The sequence below is a fragment of the Camelina sativa genome, chromosome 6 (genome assembly GCF_000633955.1).
Source record: "Camelina sativa cultivar DH55 chromosome 6, Cs, whole genome shotgun sequence".
In the NCBI taxonomy this organism is placed as follows: Eukaryota; Viridiplantae; Streptophyta; class Magnoliopsida; order Brassicales; family Brassicaceae; genus Camelina; species Camelina sativa.
In genome coordinates, this window is record NC_025690.1 from 9,442,790 (window position 1) to 9,455,202 (window position 12,413).

The 12,413-nt window shown below is 39.5% G+C and overlaps 5 protein-coding genes across 8 annotated transcripts in view; 4 read left to right on the plus strand and 1 right to left on the minus strand.

Moving 5' to 3' along the window:
* On the plus strand, window positions 193-2,808 carry LOC104790741 (pheophorbide a oxygenase, chloroplastic). Its single transcript, XM_010516515.2, has 7 exons — window positions 193-756; window positions 1,091-1,326; window positions 1,403-1,529; window positions 1,617-1,753; window positions 1,844-2,003; window positions 2,080-2,364; window positions 2,454-2,808. Exons 1-7 carry the CDS (start codon window positions 331-333, stop codon window positions 2,706-2,708), a joined length of 1,626 nt encoding a protein of 541 aa, XP_010514817.1. The 5' UTR covers window positions 193-330; the 3' UTR covers window positions 2,709-2,808.
* On the plus strand, window positions 3,160-3,912 carry LOC104698851 (pheophorbide a oxygenase, chloroplastic-like; the record flags this gene model as incomplete). Its single annotated transcript, XM_010414239.1, has 2 exons — window positions 3,160-3,468; window positions 3,558-3,912. Coding segments are annotated over 2 exons (564 nt in total), but the record flags the coding sequence as incomplete, so codon positions are not given.
* LOC104790742 (50S ribosomal protein L9, chloroplastic) lies at window positions 4,077-6,888 on the plus strand. Of its 4 annotated transcripts, none has more exons than XM_010516516.2 (8): window positions 4,077-4,307; window positions 4,665-4,792; window positions 4,911-4,956; window positions 5,103-5,159; window positions 6,012-6,052; window positions 6,141-6,188; window positions 6,325-6,481; window positions 6,656-6,888. In XM_010516516.2, exons 1-7 carry the CDS (start codon window positions 4,155-4,157, stop codon window positions 6,443-6,445), a joined length of 594 nt encoding a protein of 197 aa, XP_010514818.1. In that variant the 5' UTR covers window positions 4,077-4,154; the 3' UTR covers window positions 6,446-6,481; window positions 6,656-6,888. The 4 variants fall into 4 exon arrangements, with proteins under 4 accessions (XP_010514818.1, XP_010514819.1, XP_010514820.1 ...); XM_010516517.2 differs by having other exon boundaries at window positions 6,713-6,888; XM_010516518.2 differs by having other exon boundaries at window positions 6,720-6,888.
* Window positions 7,194-9,865, plus strand: LOC104790743 (cation/H(+) antiporter 4). Its single transcript, XM_010516521.1, has 3 exons — window positions 7,194-7,457; window positions 7,586-8,644; window positions 8,735-9,865. Exons 1-3 carry the CDS (start codon window positions 7,194-7,196, stop codon window positions 9,863-9,865), a joined length of 2,454 nt encoding a protein of 817 aa, XP_010514823.1.
* Window positions 10,786-12,413, minus strand: part of LOC104698852 (cation/H(+) antiporter 12-like) — a 3,220-nt gene continuing 1,592 nt past the window's right edge. The window contains exons 3-4 of the mRNA XM_019246565.1: window positions 11,931-12,413; window positions 10,786-11,856 (exon numbers count right to left, since the gene is read on the minus strand). The exon at window positions 11,931-12,413 is cut by the window's right edge and continues 18 nt beyond it. Of these exons, the coding sequence (XP_019102110.1) occupies window positions 10,786-11,856; window positions 11,931-12,413 (1,554 nt within the window). The remainder of the gene's footprint in view (window positions 11,857-11,930) is intronic.

A 12,413-nucleotide genomic window follows, 5' to 3' on the forward strand; every position in this document is an offset into this window, starting at 1 on the left:
AAGGAAACAAATTAGGAATTTTTTTTTTGTTTTATAATTTTATTAAAGAAAATATTAAATTATAATAGCATGAGATGTAAATAATTCTCAACTTCAAGCCTTTTTGCTAAAGTTGCTGTGAATGCTAAAGTTGCTGTGAAAATAATAATAATAATATAGATAGATGGTATCGATAGCCACGGGCACGGGATATTGCATACTTGCACGCAATCTCTTCTTCTTCGTCTTCTTCATTCTTCACGCTGATTTCAGAAGCTTCAAATAGATTTATCAAAAGAGTTAATAACTTCAAAATCTATTTAAAAATAAAAACAAAATTTAGAAAAAAAAATGTCAGTGGTTTTACTCTCTTCAACTTCTGCAACAACAATCACCAAATCCCAATCCAAAAAGATTCCCTTTTTATCTCCCACCACCGATTCCGCAAAACTCTCATTCAAGGTCTCGTTTTCTCCATCAAGATCGAAACTTTTCAACAACCCTCTACGCGTGGCGGCGCCTCCGTCTGTACCCACTTCGGATCCGGCGGAGGAGCAGCGGGTCGAAGAAGATTTCGGCGGAGAGAAGGAAGAAGAAGGGTCTGAGTTCAAGTGGAGAGATCACTGGTATCCAGTTTCTTTGGTTGAGGATTTGGATCCTAATGTGCCAACCCGGTTCCAGCTCTTGGGTCGAGACCTTGTCCTCTGGTTTGATCGGAATGATCAGAAATGGGCTGCCTTTGATGACCTCTGCCCTCACCGGCTCGCTCCTCTCTCTGTAATCTCTCTCTCTCTATCTATCTCTTTGAGCAAGTAGTTTAATTAGGTATAGTGATTTGGATTATAAGAATAAAGTATTGGAGATGAATAAAGTATTCCAATTAGGCCAGCTTCAAAACAAGTTTATAATAAAATATTAGGATCAGAATCACAACAGTTATGTGTAGAGACTTTTGCTCTGTTTTGAAGCTCTCTTTAAAGTGGTAAAACAAGTTTTGAGCTTTAATAAGTATATGGACCTTTGCATGATATGTTTATATATATGAGGGCAGAGATCATCAAAGGTTTATGTAGTGGATGTGTAATGTGTTGATGCATTGTGGTTTATGTAGGAAGGGAGGTTGGATGAGAATGGACACTTACAATGTTCGTATCATGGATGGTCTTTTAGTGGGTGCGGATCTTGCACTAGGATTCCTCAGGCTGCTACTTCAGGTCCTGAAGCTCGTGCTGTTAAATCTCCGAGAGCTTGCGCTATTAAGTTTCCGGCAATGGTGTCTCAAGGTCTTCTCTTTGTGTGGCCAGATGAAAATGGCTGGGAAAGAGCCAATTCAATTGAACCCCCTAGGTAACGAGCGAGGCTTTCATGAACATAGCTCATAGTATACTCGTTTTGTTTAATGCTTTGGTCTTTAATGTTTTAGGTTGCCAGATGATTTTGATAAACCGGAATTTTCAACGGTGACAATTCAAAGGGATCTTTTCTATGGTTATGATACTCTCATGGAGAACGTATCTGACCCTTCCCATATCGATTTTGCTCATCACAAGGTGTCTTTCCCGCTCAAAGCTCCCAATGTATTTTAGTTTCGGCTACGGAACTTTATCCTCAGCTGATGATTTTCGCGTTGTAAACAGGTTACAGGAAGAAGAGACAGAGCTAAACCATTGCCGTTCAAAGTGGAGTCAAGTGGGCCTTGGGGTTTCCAAGGTGCAAATGATGACAATCCAAGGATAACAGCAAAATTTGTTGCTCCATGCTATTCTATGAACAAGTGAGTCTTTAGTTTCCTCACAATACATAATAAATAGCTAGTAAACAAACAGTTTCATACTTACTGCTGTTGTGTATGTTTTGTCTATAGGATTGAGATAGATGCGAAGCTACCCATCGCCGGTAATCAAAAATGGGTAATTTGGATTTGCTCATTCAATATACCAATGGCTCCTGGAAAGACCCGTTCCATCGTTTGCAGTGCCCGTAACTTCTTCCAGTTCTCTGTACCAGGACCTGCTTGGTGGCAGGTAAAACAAATTTTGATTCCTTCTCTTATTTTGTTTTCCCTGTGTACCTTTGTTTCTGACACTGTTCCTTGTTAAGGTTGTACCAAGATGGTATGAACACTGGACTTCAAACTTAGTCTATGACGGAGACATGATCGTACTTCAAGGGCAAGAGAAAGTATTCCTCTCTAAATCAATGGAGTCATCGGACTACGACGTGAACAAAGAGTACACAAAGCTCACATTCACTCCAACTCAAGCAGACCGTTTCGTTCTAGCCTTTAGAAACTGGCTCAGACGGCATGGCAAGAGTCAGCCTGAATGGTTCGGCTCCACCACAGCTAACCAACCTCTCCCTTCCACTGTCTTAACCAAGCGTCAGGTGAGCCATCAATCATTGCGTCCTCACATCCTTTCATCTCAATACATACAATCACACATCTCTAAAAATATGGTAACTTGAACAAACAGATGCTGGATAGATTTGACCAGCATACACAAGTGTGTTCCTCATGCAAAGGAGCTTACAACGTTTTCCAAACCCTCAAGAAGTTTCTTGTTGGAGCGACGGTTTTCTGGGCCGCCACTGCTGGTGTTCCTTCTGATGTTCAGATTCGGCTGATTCTGGCTGGTTTATCCCTGATTTCAGCTGCTTCGGCGTATGCTTTACATGAACAAGAGAAGAACTTTGTGTTTAGAGATTATGTCCACTCTGAAATCGAATAAATGTGTTGTATATTAGTATATTTGTACAATCATCATACAAACATTGTAAATCAAATACCAGAGAAAACTTCTACAAGTTTACATCTACACTTTTATCATACTATAACTAGCCTGCATGTATGCATCAATGGAAACTGTTGTAACTTGTAATAAGTTCTTTAGGCAATGTTGGGTACAAAATTTAACCATAAGAAACTTCAACGAAAGAAACAAAAAAGAAGAATAATTAGGGGGTCAAATTGGAAACATAAGAAAACATTCGTCACTTCACCTTGTTACGCCGATAAGAAGATAACACTTCAACGCTCTTATCTCTGCTCGGAACTGAACTCAGCTTTCGCAATGGCTTCTTCGACAGCGTTGTCCCTCTCATGGAGCTCCTCACCTTGTTGGGGTCACAGCTTCAATGGTGGTGGAAATGAAACCCTAAAANTTTCCCTGTGTACCTTTGTTTCTGACACTGTTCCTTGTTAAGGTTGTACCAAGATGGTATGAACACTGGACTTCAAACTTAGTCTATGACGGAGACATGATCGTACTTCAAGGGCAAGAGAAAGTATTCCTCTCTAAATCAATGGAGTCATCGGACTACGACGTGAACAAAGAGTACACAAAGCTCACATTCACTCCAACTCAAGCAGACCGTTTCGTTCTAGCCTTTAGAAACTGGCTCAGACGGCATGGCAAGAGTCAGCCTGAATGGTTCGGCTCCACCACAGCTAACCAACCTCTCCCTTCCACTGTCTTAACCAAGCGTCAGGTGAGCCATCAATCATTGCGTCCTCACATCCTTTCATCTCAATACATACAATCACACATCTCTAAAAATATGGTAACTTGAACAAACAGATGCTGGATAGATTTGACCAGCATACACAAGTGTGTTCCTCATGCAAAGGAGCTTACAACGTTTTCCAAACCCTCAAGAAGTTTCTTGTTGGAGCGACGGTTTTCTGGGCCGCCACTGCTGGTGTTCCTTCTGATGTTCAGATTCGGCTGATTCTGGCTGGTTTATCCCTGATTTCAGCTGCTTCGGCGTATGCTTTACATGAACAAGAGAAGAACTTTGTGTTTAGAGATTATGTCCACTCTGAAATCGAATAAATGTGTTGTATATTAGTATATTTGTACAATCATCATACAAACATTGTAAATCAAATACCAGAGAAAACTTCTACAAGTTTACATCTACACTTTTATCATACTATAACTAGCCTGCATGTATGCATCAATGGAAACTGTTGTAACTTGTAATAAGTTCTTTAGGCAATGTTGGGTACAAAATTTAACCATAAGAAACTTCAACGAAAGAAACAAAAAAGAAGAATAATTAGGGGGTCAAATTGGAAACATAAGAAAACATTCGTCACTTCACCTTGTTACGCCGATAAGAAGATAACACTTCAACGCTCTTATCTCTGCTCGGAACTGAACTCAGCTTTCGCAATGGCTTCTTCGACAGCGTTGTCCCTCTCATGGAGCTCCTCACCTTGTTGGGGTCACAGCTTCAATGGTGGTGGAAATGAAACCCTAAAAGTACCAGAGCGAAGGTTCAATTTCGAAGTTGTTTCCCAGAAGAAAGCCAAGAAACTTCGAAAGGTATAATAAAGTCATTACCTTTCAAGTGTTTCATCCCAGAATTCGATTTGGGTTTCAGTTACTTTTTGATTTGAGTCTGTGGTTTCTGAGAAGTTGAGAATTTTGATTGAGATGAAAAGCAAAAGTTAAAGAAGCTTAATTTATGGGTTTAGTGCAAAAACATAGTCTTTGTTCTTGTATCCGTTTCAGCTTCTCATGGCGCATTTGCATTGTTTCTGTTCATATGAAATCTGAAATAAAATTGGAATGCAGGGAAATGGTGATTTGAATTTCCAAGTAGATAACTTTATCATACAAGTTTAGCTCCAAGATAGTGAATGAAACACAAAAATGGTAATCTTGTTTTGTTTCTTTTAGGTAATCTTGAAAGAGGATGTGACAGACTTGGGTAAGCAAGGGCAATTACTGGACGTGAAAGCTGGATTTTTCAGAAACTTCCTCTTGCCCACTGGAAAGGCTCAGCTTATGACTCCATTTCTGCTCAAGTAAGCTGCTTAAGTCACCCTCAACTATGGAACTTCCATTCACATAGCAGAAGCTCTTACTTGCTACATTGCTGTGAGATGCATCATTCTCTGATATTTGTGTTGTTTCTGTTTCCAGGGAATTGAAGATGGAAGATGAACGGATAGAGGCAGAAAAGCAAAGGGTAAATCTGAGATGAATACATTCATTGTTTCATTTTGTTCACTCAAAGTTTGGGTGTTTGAGTGATCACCAAAAAACTCTCTTATGTTGAGTTTCACCTGAGAATTTTGTTTGTTGCTTTTCTCTTTGCGTGGAACCTCTTTGCAGGTGAAAGAAGAGGCGCAACAACTGGCCATGATATTCAAAAGCGTTGGGGCTTTCAAGGTTAAACGCAAAGGNTACCTTTCAAGTGTTTCATCCCAGAATTCGATTTGGGTTTCAGTTACTTTTTGATTTGAGTCTGTGGTTTCTGAGAAGTTGAGAATTTTGATTGAGATGAAAAGCAAAAGTTAAAGAAGCTTAATTTATGGGTTTAGTGCAAAAACATAGTCTTTGTTCTTGTATCCGTTTCAGCTTCTCATGGCGCATTTGCATTGTTTCTGTTCATATGAAATCTGAAATAAAATTGGAATGCAGGGAAATGGTGATTTGAATTTCCAAGTAGATAACTTTATCATACAAGTTTAGCTCCAAGATAGTGAATGAAACACAAAAATGGTAATCTTGTTTTGTTTCTTTTAGGTAATCTTGAAAGAGGATGTGACAGACTTGGGTAAGCAAGGGCAATTACTGGACGTGAAAGCTGGATTTTTCAGAAACTTCCTCTTGCCCACTGGAAAGGCTCAGCTTATGACTCCATTTCTGCTCAAGTAAGCTGCTTAAGTCACCCTCAACTATGGAACTTCCATTCACATAGCAGAAGCTCTTACTTGCTACATTGCTGTGAGATGCATCATTCTCTGATATTTGTGTTGTTTCTGTTTCCAGGGAATTGAAGATGGAAGATGAACGGATAGAGGCAGAAAAGCAAAGGGTAAATCTGAGATGAATACATTCATTGTTTCATTTTGTTCACTCAAAGTTTGGGTGTTTGAGTGATCACCAAAAAACTCTCTTATGTTGAGTTTCACCTGAGAATTTTGTTTGTTGCTTTTCTCTTTGCGTGGAACCTCTTTGCAGGTGAAAGAAGAGGCGCAACAACTGGCCATGATATTCAAAAGCGTTGGGGCTTTCAAGGTTAAACGCAAAGGCGGTAAAGGCAAACTAATATTTGGATCGTAAGTCATGTTCCAGCAAATCCACAGATTTTTAATGGTCTTGGGAATCATGTCTACTCTCTACTTAACTTGTAAAAATTTTCTGCAGTGTCACAGCACAAGACGTCGTTGACATCATCAAATCGCAGCTTCAAAGGTAACATAACACATAAAATTTGAACAGTTACACATAAAAACTTGCAAGCTTTTTTGCGGTTTCGTTGTATGGTTTTCACTGTTCTACAAAGAACCTAATGTGGTTTCCTCTGCTTCCCTGTGGCTGATTTTTGCAGGGACATAGACAAACGCCTTGTCTCTCTCCCAGAAATCCGTGAAACCGGAGAATACATTGCTGAACTCAAACTTCACCCAGATGTCACTGCTCAAGTTAAGATCAACGTTTTCGCCAACTAAACCTTCAACAATTCAAGACTCCTACTACATGCCAAGGTATTTCTCGATTCTCCATGATCATGTGGCTATGTTTTTTCATAAATAGACATAAGTTTTGTCTTCAATCGCCTGGAAATAAGTTAGTTAAACCCATATTCGGAACCCTCAACAGCAGCATTTAAATGTTGGTTGGTAATATTTAGCCAATGAATGGAATTTTTCGTTTTAAAGGTTTAGCAGCAAAACGCCGATGCTGATGGACCATTGCACTGTGTTTGGTGTTTTGAGGTTGCAGGAACATAGAGAATGGGAAAAGAGAGTGGCCAGTTTGTGAAGTTTTTTCTTGTAGATCTTTTGCTGCATTTGTATTTTTGCTATTTTCTAATGTTAATTTTGAATTCTGAATATTAAAAGAACATAATATTTTCTTCTAGTTATTTTTATTTCCTTGAAGTTACGTTGTATTCATTTGTCTGTTAAAAGTGATGAGAATGATTAAATTAACACTAACAAAACTGTTAATAAAACTAACACATAACCAGAAACCTGTAAAACTATGTAGCCGTCTCTTGTTCCCACAAGATTGACTATTTTTAGAGAGTTGTTTTTTTAAAATGACAAAATCCAGATGTTTTTTTTTTTCACTGCTTCTCTTTATTTCTGTTATCTAACCTTCTTCTTTAAAACATATATAGCTCTTCATTCGAATTTTATAATCATAATCGTCTTGTTTCTATCATCATTGTTCTTGTTAACAAGTTTTTGTACAATGGAGTTTGGAGATGATAGGAACCTTTACCTGAGAGATACTTGGAGAGATGCAAACATGATCTGCGGTGTCGTGCCCATTAACCCGAGCTCGAACGGGCTGTGGCCTTCCCAGAAGCTACCTGATCCTATCGCCAACATTGAGTTCTGGAATTACATGTTTCCACATGTTGAGATTATTTTCCTCATTGTCACCGTTCTCTGGCAGTTCTTCCATTTCTTCCTCAAACCTCTCGGCATGACTCGTTTCACCTCCCATATGATTGTAAGGACTTGAATCAATTCTTGAATGTTCAAATCTCCCTTCTTCTTAGTTTGCATTGCATATGTTTGATATTTGAATGATTCAAAACTTGACCAAAGTCTATATGCGTGCATGTGTGTTTTTTGCAGACTGGGATTCTCCTAAGCAAGACATTTCTGAAGGAGAACACACCAGCTAGGAACTTCTTCTCGTCTGAAGACTACAAAGAGACTCTGTTTGGTCTAGTTGGTGCATGTTCCTACATGATGTTTTGGTTCTTGATGGGAGTCAAAATGGACTTAGGTCTGATCCGCAGCACAGGGAGAAAAGCCATAGCGATCGGTCTTTCTTCTGTATTACTCTCGATAATGGTTTGTGCCTTTATCTTCTTCTTCATCCTAAAAGATTTAGGGACGAAAAAAGGAGAACCAATTATGGATCCCTTTGAAATCATCTTGATCTATTTGATCCAATGCCTTTCGTCGTTTCCTGTCATTGGAAACCTTCTTTTCGAGCTTAAGCTCCAGAATTCAGAGCTTGGCCGTCTCGCTATGTCTTCCGCAGTGATCAGTGACTTCAGCACTTCGATTCTCTCCTCGGTTCTAGTCTTTTTAAAGGAACTCAACGACGAGAGAACTCGTCTTGGATCAGTTTTTATTGGTGATGTTATCGTTGGAAACCGTCCTATGAAGCGTGCAGGCACAGTGATGTTCTTCGTCTTGTTTGCCATATACATTTTCAGGCCATTAATGTTCTTCATCGTCAAGAGAACGCCTTCTGGTCGTCCCGTTAAAAAATTCTATATATACGCAATCATCATGCTTGTCTTTGGATCAGCCATTCTTGCTGACTGGTGCAAACAAAATATATTCATAGGACCTTTCATATTAGGTTTAGCTGTTCCCCACGGTCCACCTTTGGGTTCTGCAGTCGTTCAGAAGTTTGAGTCTGTGGTTTTCGGCACATTACTTCCATTCTTTGTAGCTACCTCAGCCGAAGAGATCGATACTTCCATCTTAAAGTCTTGGATAGATCTCAAGAGTATCTCCATCATTGTGTCTATATCGTTTGTTGTCAAATTTGCTCTCACGACTATCCCTGCCTTTTTATACGGTATGCCAATAAATGACTGTATTGCTTTGTCTCTTATTATGTCATTTAAAGGCATTTTCGAGTTTGGCGGTTACGGTTACGGGTATCAAAGAGGGGTAAGTATCTCTATCCATTGATTCACTTTGAAACTGAGCTTCAGAGTTTTTATTCGACCTGTGTAACCTTCATTTTCATATTCATTACAGACAATTCGGCCAGTGACCTTTACGGTTTTGTCTCTTTACATATTGGTGAACTCTGCAATCATACCTCCGATATTGAGACGCATTTACGATCCTTCGAGGATGTACGCAGGATACGAGAAGCGGAACATGCTTCACATGAAACCAAACTCCGAGCTTAGGATTCTATCGTGTATCTATAGAACAGATGATATACGTCCTATGATCAATCTCCTTGAAGCTACTTGTCCCTCAAGAGAAAGCCCTGTAGCTACTTACGTCCTTCACTTGATGGAGCTGGTGGGACAAGCTAGTCCAGTCCTCATCTCTCACAGGTTGCAAACACGTAAAAGCGAGAACACGTTTTACAATTCTGAAAACGTAGTTGTCTCATTCGAACAGTTCCATAAAGATTATTTCGGTTCTGTTTTCGTTAGCACGTACACGGCTTTATCAATACCGAAGATGATGCATGGAGACATTTGTATGCTGGCTCTAAACAACACAACGTCTCTTATCATCCTTCCTTTTCACCAGACTTGGTCCGCTGATGGATCAGCCATTGTTTCAGACAGCAAGATGATCAGGAAACTGAACAAGAGTGTCCTCGACATGTCTCCTTGCTCTGTCGGAATCTTTGCTTACCGAAGCAATATTGGCCGAAGAACAATCAAAGAGACAGCTATAAACTTCTCATCTTACCAAGTATGTATGCTCTTCCTTGGAGGTAAAGACGATAGAGAAGCTTTAACACTCGCTAGGAGAATGGCTCGTGATTCAAGAATCAACGTCACACTGGTTTCCCTCGTCACTTCCGAACAGAAATCCAAACAAATAGCCGATTGGGACCGAATTCTCGATTTAGAACTACTCAGAGATGCGAAGAGCAGCGTTGTAGCCGGTGGCCACATTGCCTTCTCCGAGGAAGTAGTGAATGACGCGTCTCAGACATCGGAGTTGTTGAAATCAATTGCAAATGAGTATGAACTGTTCATCGTTGGAAGAGAAAAAGGAAGGAAGAGTGTTTTCACGGAAGGGCTTGAGGAATGGAGTGAGTTCGAGGAGCTTGGCATCATTGGAGATCTCTTGACTTCACAAGATCTTAATTGCCAAGCTTCTGTGTTGGTGATACAGCAGCAACAACAGATGATTTAGGGGTTTTATGAAATCAGACGCTGACCAGGTGTTTCTTTGGGGACAGAAACATATCGATCGATCAGCTGGAAATGGCAACAAGGACTTCATTAGGACTTGTGGAAACTGCAAGACACATATACATAGTTCGTCATTTCCAATTGTCATTACATTCCTCATGTTACTGTTAGACATTTTTTAGAATTGAAGAGTTTTCTTGAGATCATTGCAATGTTTTTGGATGTTGTATATATTTCAATTTTTTTTTAATCTGTGAATTATTTTGAAAATCTTCATCCAAGCTAATTATGATGAGAAAAATGGTAATAAATTAACTTTTTTTTTTGGGAATTTAGCCAACTGGCAGAATATGCACTACATGAAATTAAACAGGTATTAATAGCATTTCAGGATATAAGTATTTATTTTTTATTTTTTTTATTTTTTATTTTTTTGGATATAAGTATTTCAGCTACTTGGTTTATGTGTTTATAGTACATTAGTACAGTTGCTTTATGCCTGATTTTTATACCGTTTCTGAAATAAGAAATGGTAAGATTTGTTCTCCATTTGTTTTGTAACAGCACATATGACATATGCGTAGTAAAACATCTCTGTAAGTTACTCGTGAATGAAAAAAAAATCATTACGTGCCAAAGTAATAATAATAATAAAAAAATTATACTGCACTTAGTTTTATGAAAAAAATAATAGTTGTTTTTCCCTTTCTTTTTCTATGAAGAAGCTACACACATATAAAACAAACCTATAAAGTTAAAACTAGTTACATTCAGAATAACAAAATCTAAACGTGTAAAGCAAAAAGGTTGCATAGGTTAACCACGTCAAGATATACATGGTTAGAAAAATATTTCGGAAAGAATGAAATGTGTGAACATTGTTCTAATAGATATATTATACAATAACCAGACGAATACTTTTTATGTCTGTTGTTGTTGTTGAACTACCAAAACAGAAACCCTAGAGTCAAGATCTCTAGCCGCTAGCAAATCTCCAATGACACCTAACTCCGGGAGTTCAGTCCACTCTTTGAGTCCATCAAAGTCCGGTTGTGCCATGCCGTGATCTCTCCCAAGCACCATGAGATCATAAGCTTCAGAGACCAACCGGACGGTGGTGGCTACATCAGGACCACCGGTCACAAACCTCTCTGTATATGAAATACAATTACTGGCCTCTGTATTTCTAAGATCCTCTAAGACTTCGTGATCAAGAATGTATTCCCAATCAGTCGCCTCCGTTTCTCGGTTTGAGATAACTTGGATCACTGTGACTTTGATTCTAGGATTATGCTTCATCTTCTTCACTAGTGAGAGAGCCTCACGGTCATCTTTGCCTCCAATGAAGAGCACACCAACATTGATGTGGTACCTTTTCGTGCCTCTACACGAGAACTGTCCACGGTCCACGAGTATTCCAATAGAACAAGGTGCATTTTGGAGTAACGACTTGTTTAGACGTCTTATGGCTTCGTCCTCTGACTCAAATGTCCCATATATAGCCCATTTCCTCCCCGACGGGATAATAATCATCGATGTGGCATGTTCCAACGCGAGCATGCAAATTTCATCGTGCATCAGGTTCTCGTGAGTGTAGGCAGTGAACATGGTCATGGTCACCGACTCCAACTTGCTAAAGGCAAGGTTTGCGGTATGGATGTAGGAGTTATTCACTAGCCGTTTCGTTTTCTCGTTGTGCGAGATTAAAACCGGGACAATTTTCCCAATAAGCTTCACGAGGTGGAGAACTGTGACCATGATGGTGGAGGGAAATAACTGGAGAGATGAAATGGCAGCGGAGATGTTCTCAGGTTTGTGTACACAAGTCAAAATCCGTAGATCTGAGTTTGGTTTGAGATTCATGATGTTCCTCTTTTGGTAACCAATGTACTTCTTCTTCGGATCGTACAGTCCAGCCAAGGCTGTGGGGATAACTCCGGAGTTTATAAGCGCACAAATGATCAAGAACGTATATGTAGCCTGCGATATATACTGCAAATACAAACCAAATAAATATGTGAAGATCTTGGAGAAATGAATTTTGAATATTGGGTGGGAAAAATTACCGAATCGTCGAGTGTTGATTCATAGAGAAAGATTTCAGAGAAACTCTTGGTGCATAAGAGGAGGGAAGCGGCTATGGCCTCCTTGAGTGGTACCTTGCAGTACAAGCAAGGTACCATCCCAGCCGCCATTTTCAAAACACCAGTAAAAGCAATTAAGAAGATGTTGTACATGATGTCATCGTACTCGTAGATGATCTTCATCACGTCGCATCTCATTGTACTGAATGCGATTGAGATTGGTATAAGAATGTTCATTGTAAGAGCCTCATACTTTGCTTCCAAGGCGGATCCTATAGGTGGACCTTCTGGTATGATGATGCCCATAAAGAATGGTCCCAAAAGGTATTTCATATTGAAGAATGAGGAGTAGACGGCGGAAGCAATTACGCTCAAAACCGCACCATGTACATACACATCTGCCACAGGTTTGCCTTCTGGTGTGCGTTTTACTATCCATTCTACAATCGGCCTAAAAATTAAAAA

Excerpts from the sequence above, each read along its gene's own strand:
- LOC104790741 (XM_010516515.2), top strand. The coding sequence starts at position 331 with ATGTCAGTGGTTTTACTCTCTTCAACTTCTGCAACAACAATCACCAAA. Across the intron at positions 1,327-1,402 it reads AATTCAATTGAACCCCCTAG|GTTGCCAGATGATTTTGATA; the intron begins GTAACGAGCGAG and ends TTAATGTTTTAG. Across the intron at positions 1,530-1,616 it reads TCGATTTTGCTCATCACAAG|GTTACAGGAAGAAGAGACAG; the intron begins GTGTCTTTCCCG and ends CGTTGTAAACAG.
- LOC104790742 (XM_010516516.2), top strand. The coding sequence starts at position 4,155 with ATGGCTTCTTCGACAGCGTTGTCCCTCTCATGGAGCTCCTCACCTTGT. Across the intron at positions 4,793-4,910 it reads ATGACTCCATTTCTGCTCAA|GGAATTGAAGATGGAAGATG; the intron begins GTAAGCTGCTTA and ends TTCTGTTTCCAG. Across the intron at positions 5,160-6,011 it reads AAAGCGTTGGGGCTTTCAAG|GTTAAACGCAAAGGCGGTAA; the intron begins GTTAAACGCAAA and ends GGGGCTTTCAAG.
- LOC104790743 (XM_010516521.1), top strand. The coding sequence starts at position 7,194 with ATGGAGTTTGGAGATGATAGGAACCTTTACCTGAGAGATACTTGGAGA. Across the intron at positions 7,458-7,585 it reads GTTTCACCTCCCATATGATT|ACTGGGATTCTCCTAAGCAA; the intron begins GTAAGGACTTGA and ends TGTTTTTTGCAG. Across the intron at positions 8,645-8,734 it reads GTTACGGGTATCAAAGAGGG|ACAATTCGGCCAGTGACCTT; the intron begins GTAAGTATCTCT and ends TATTCATTACAG.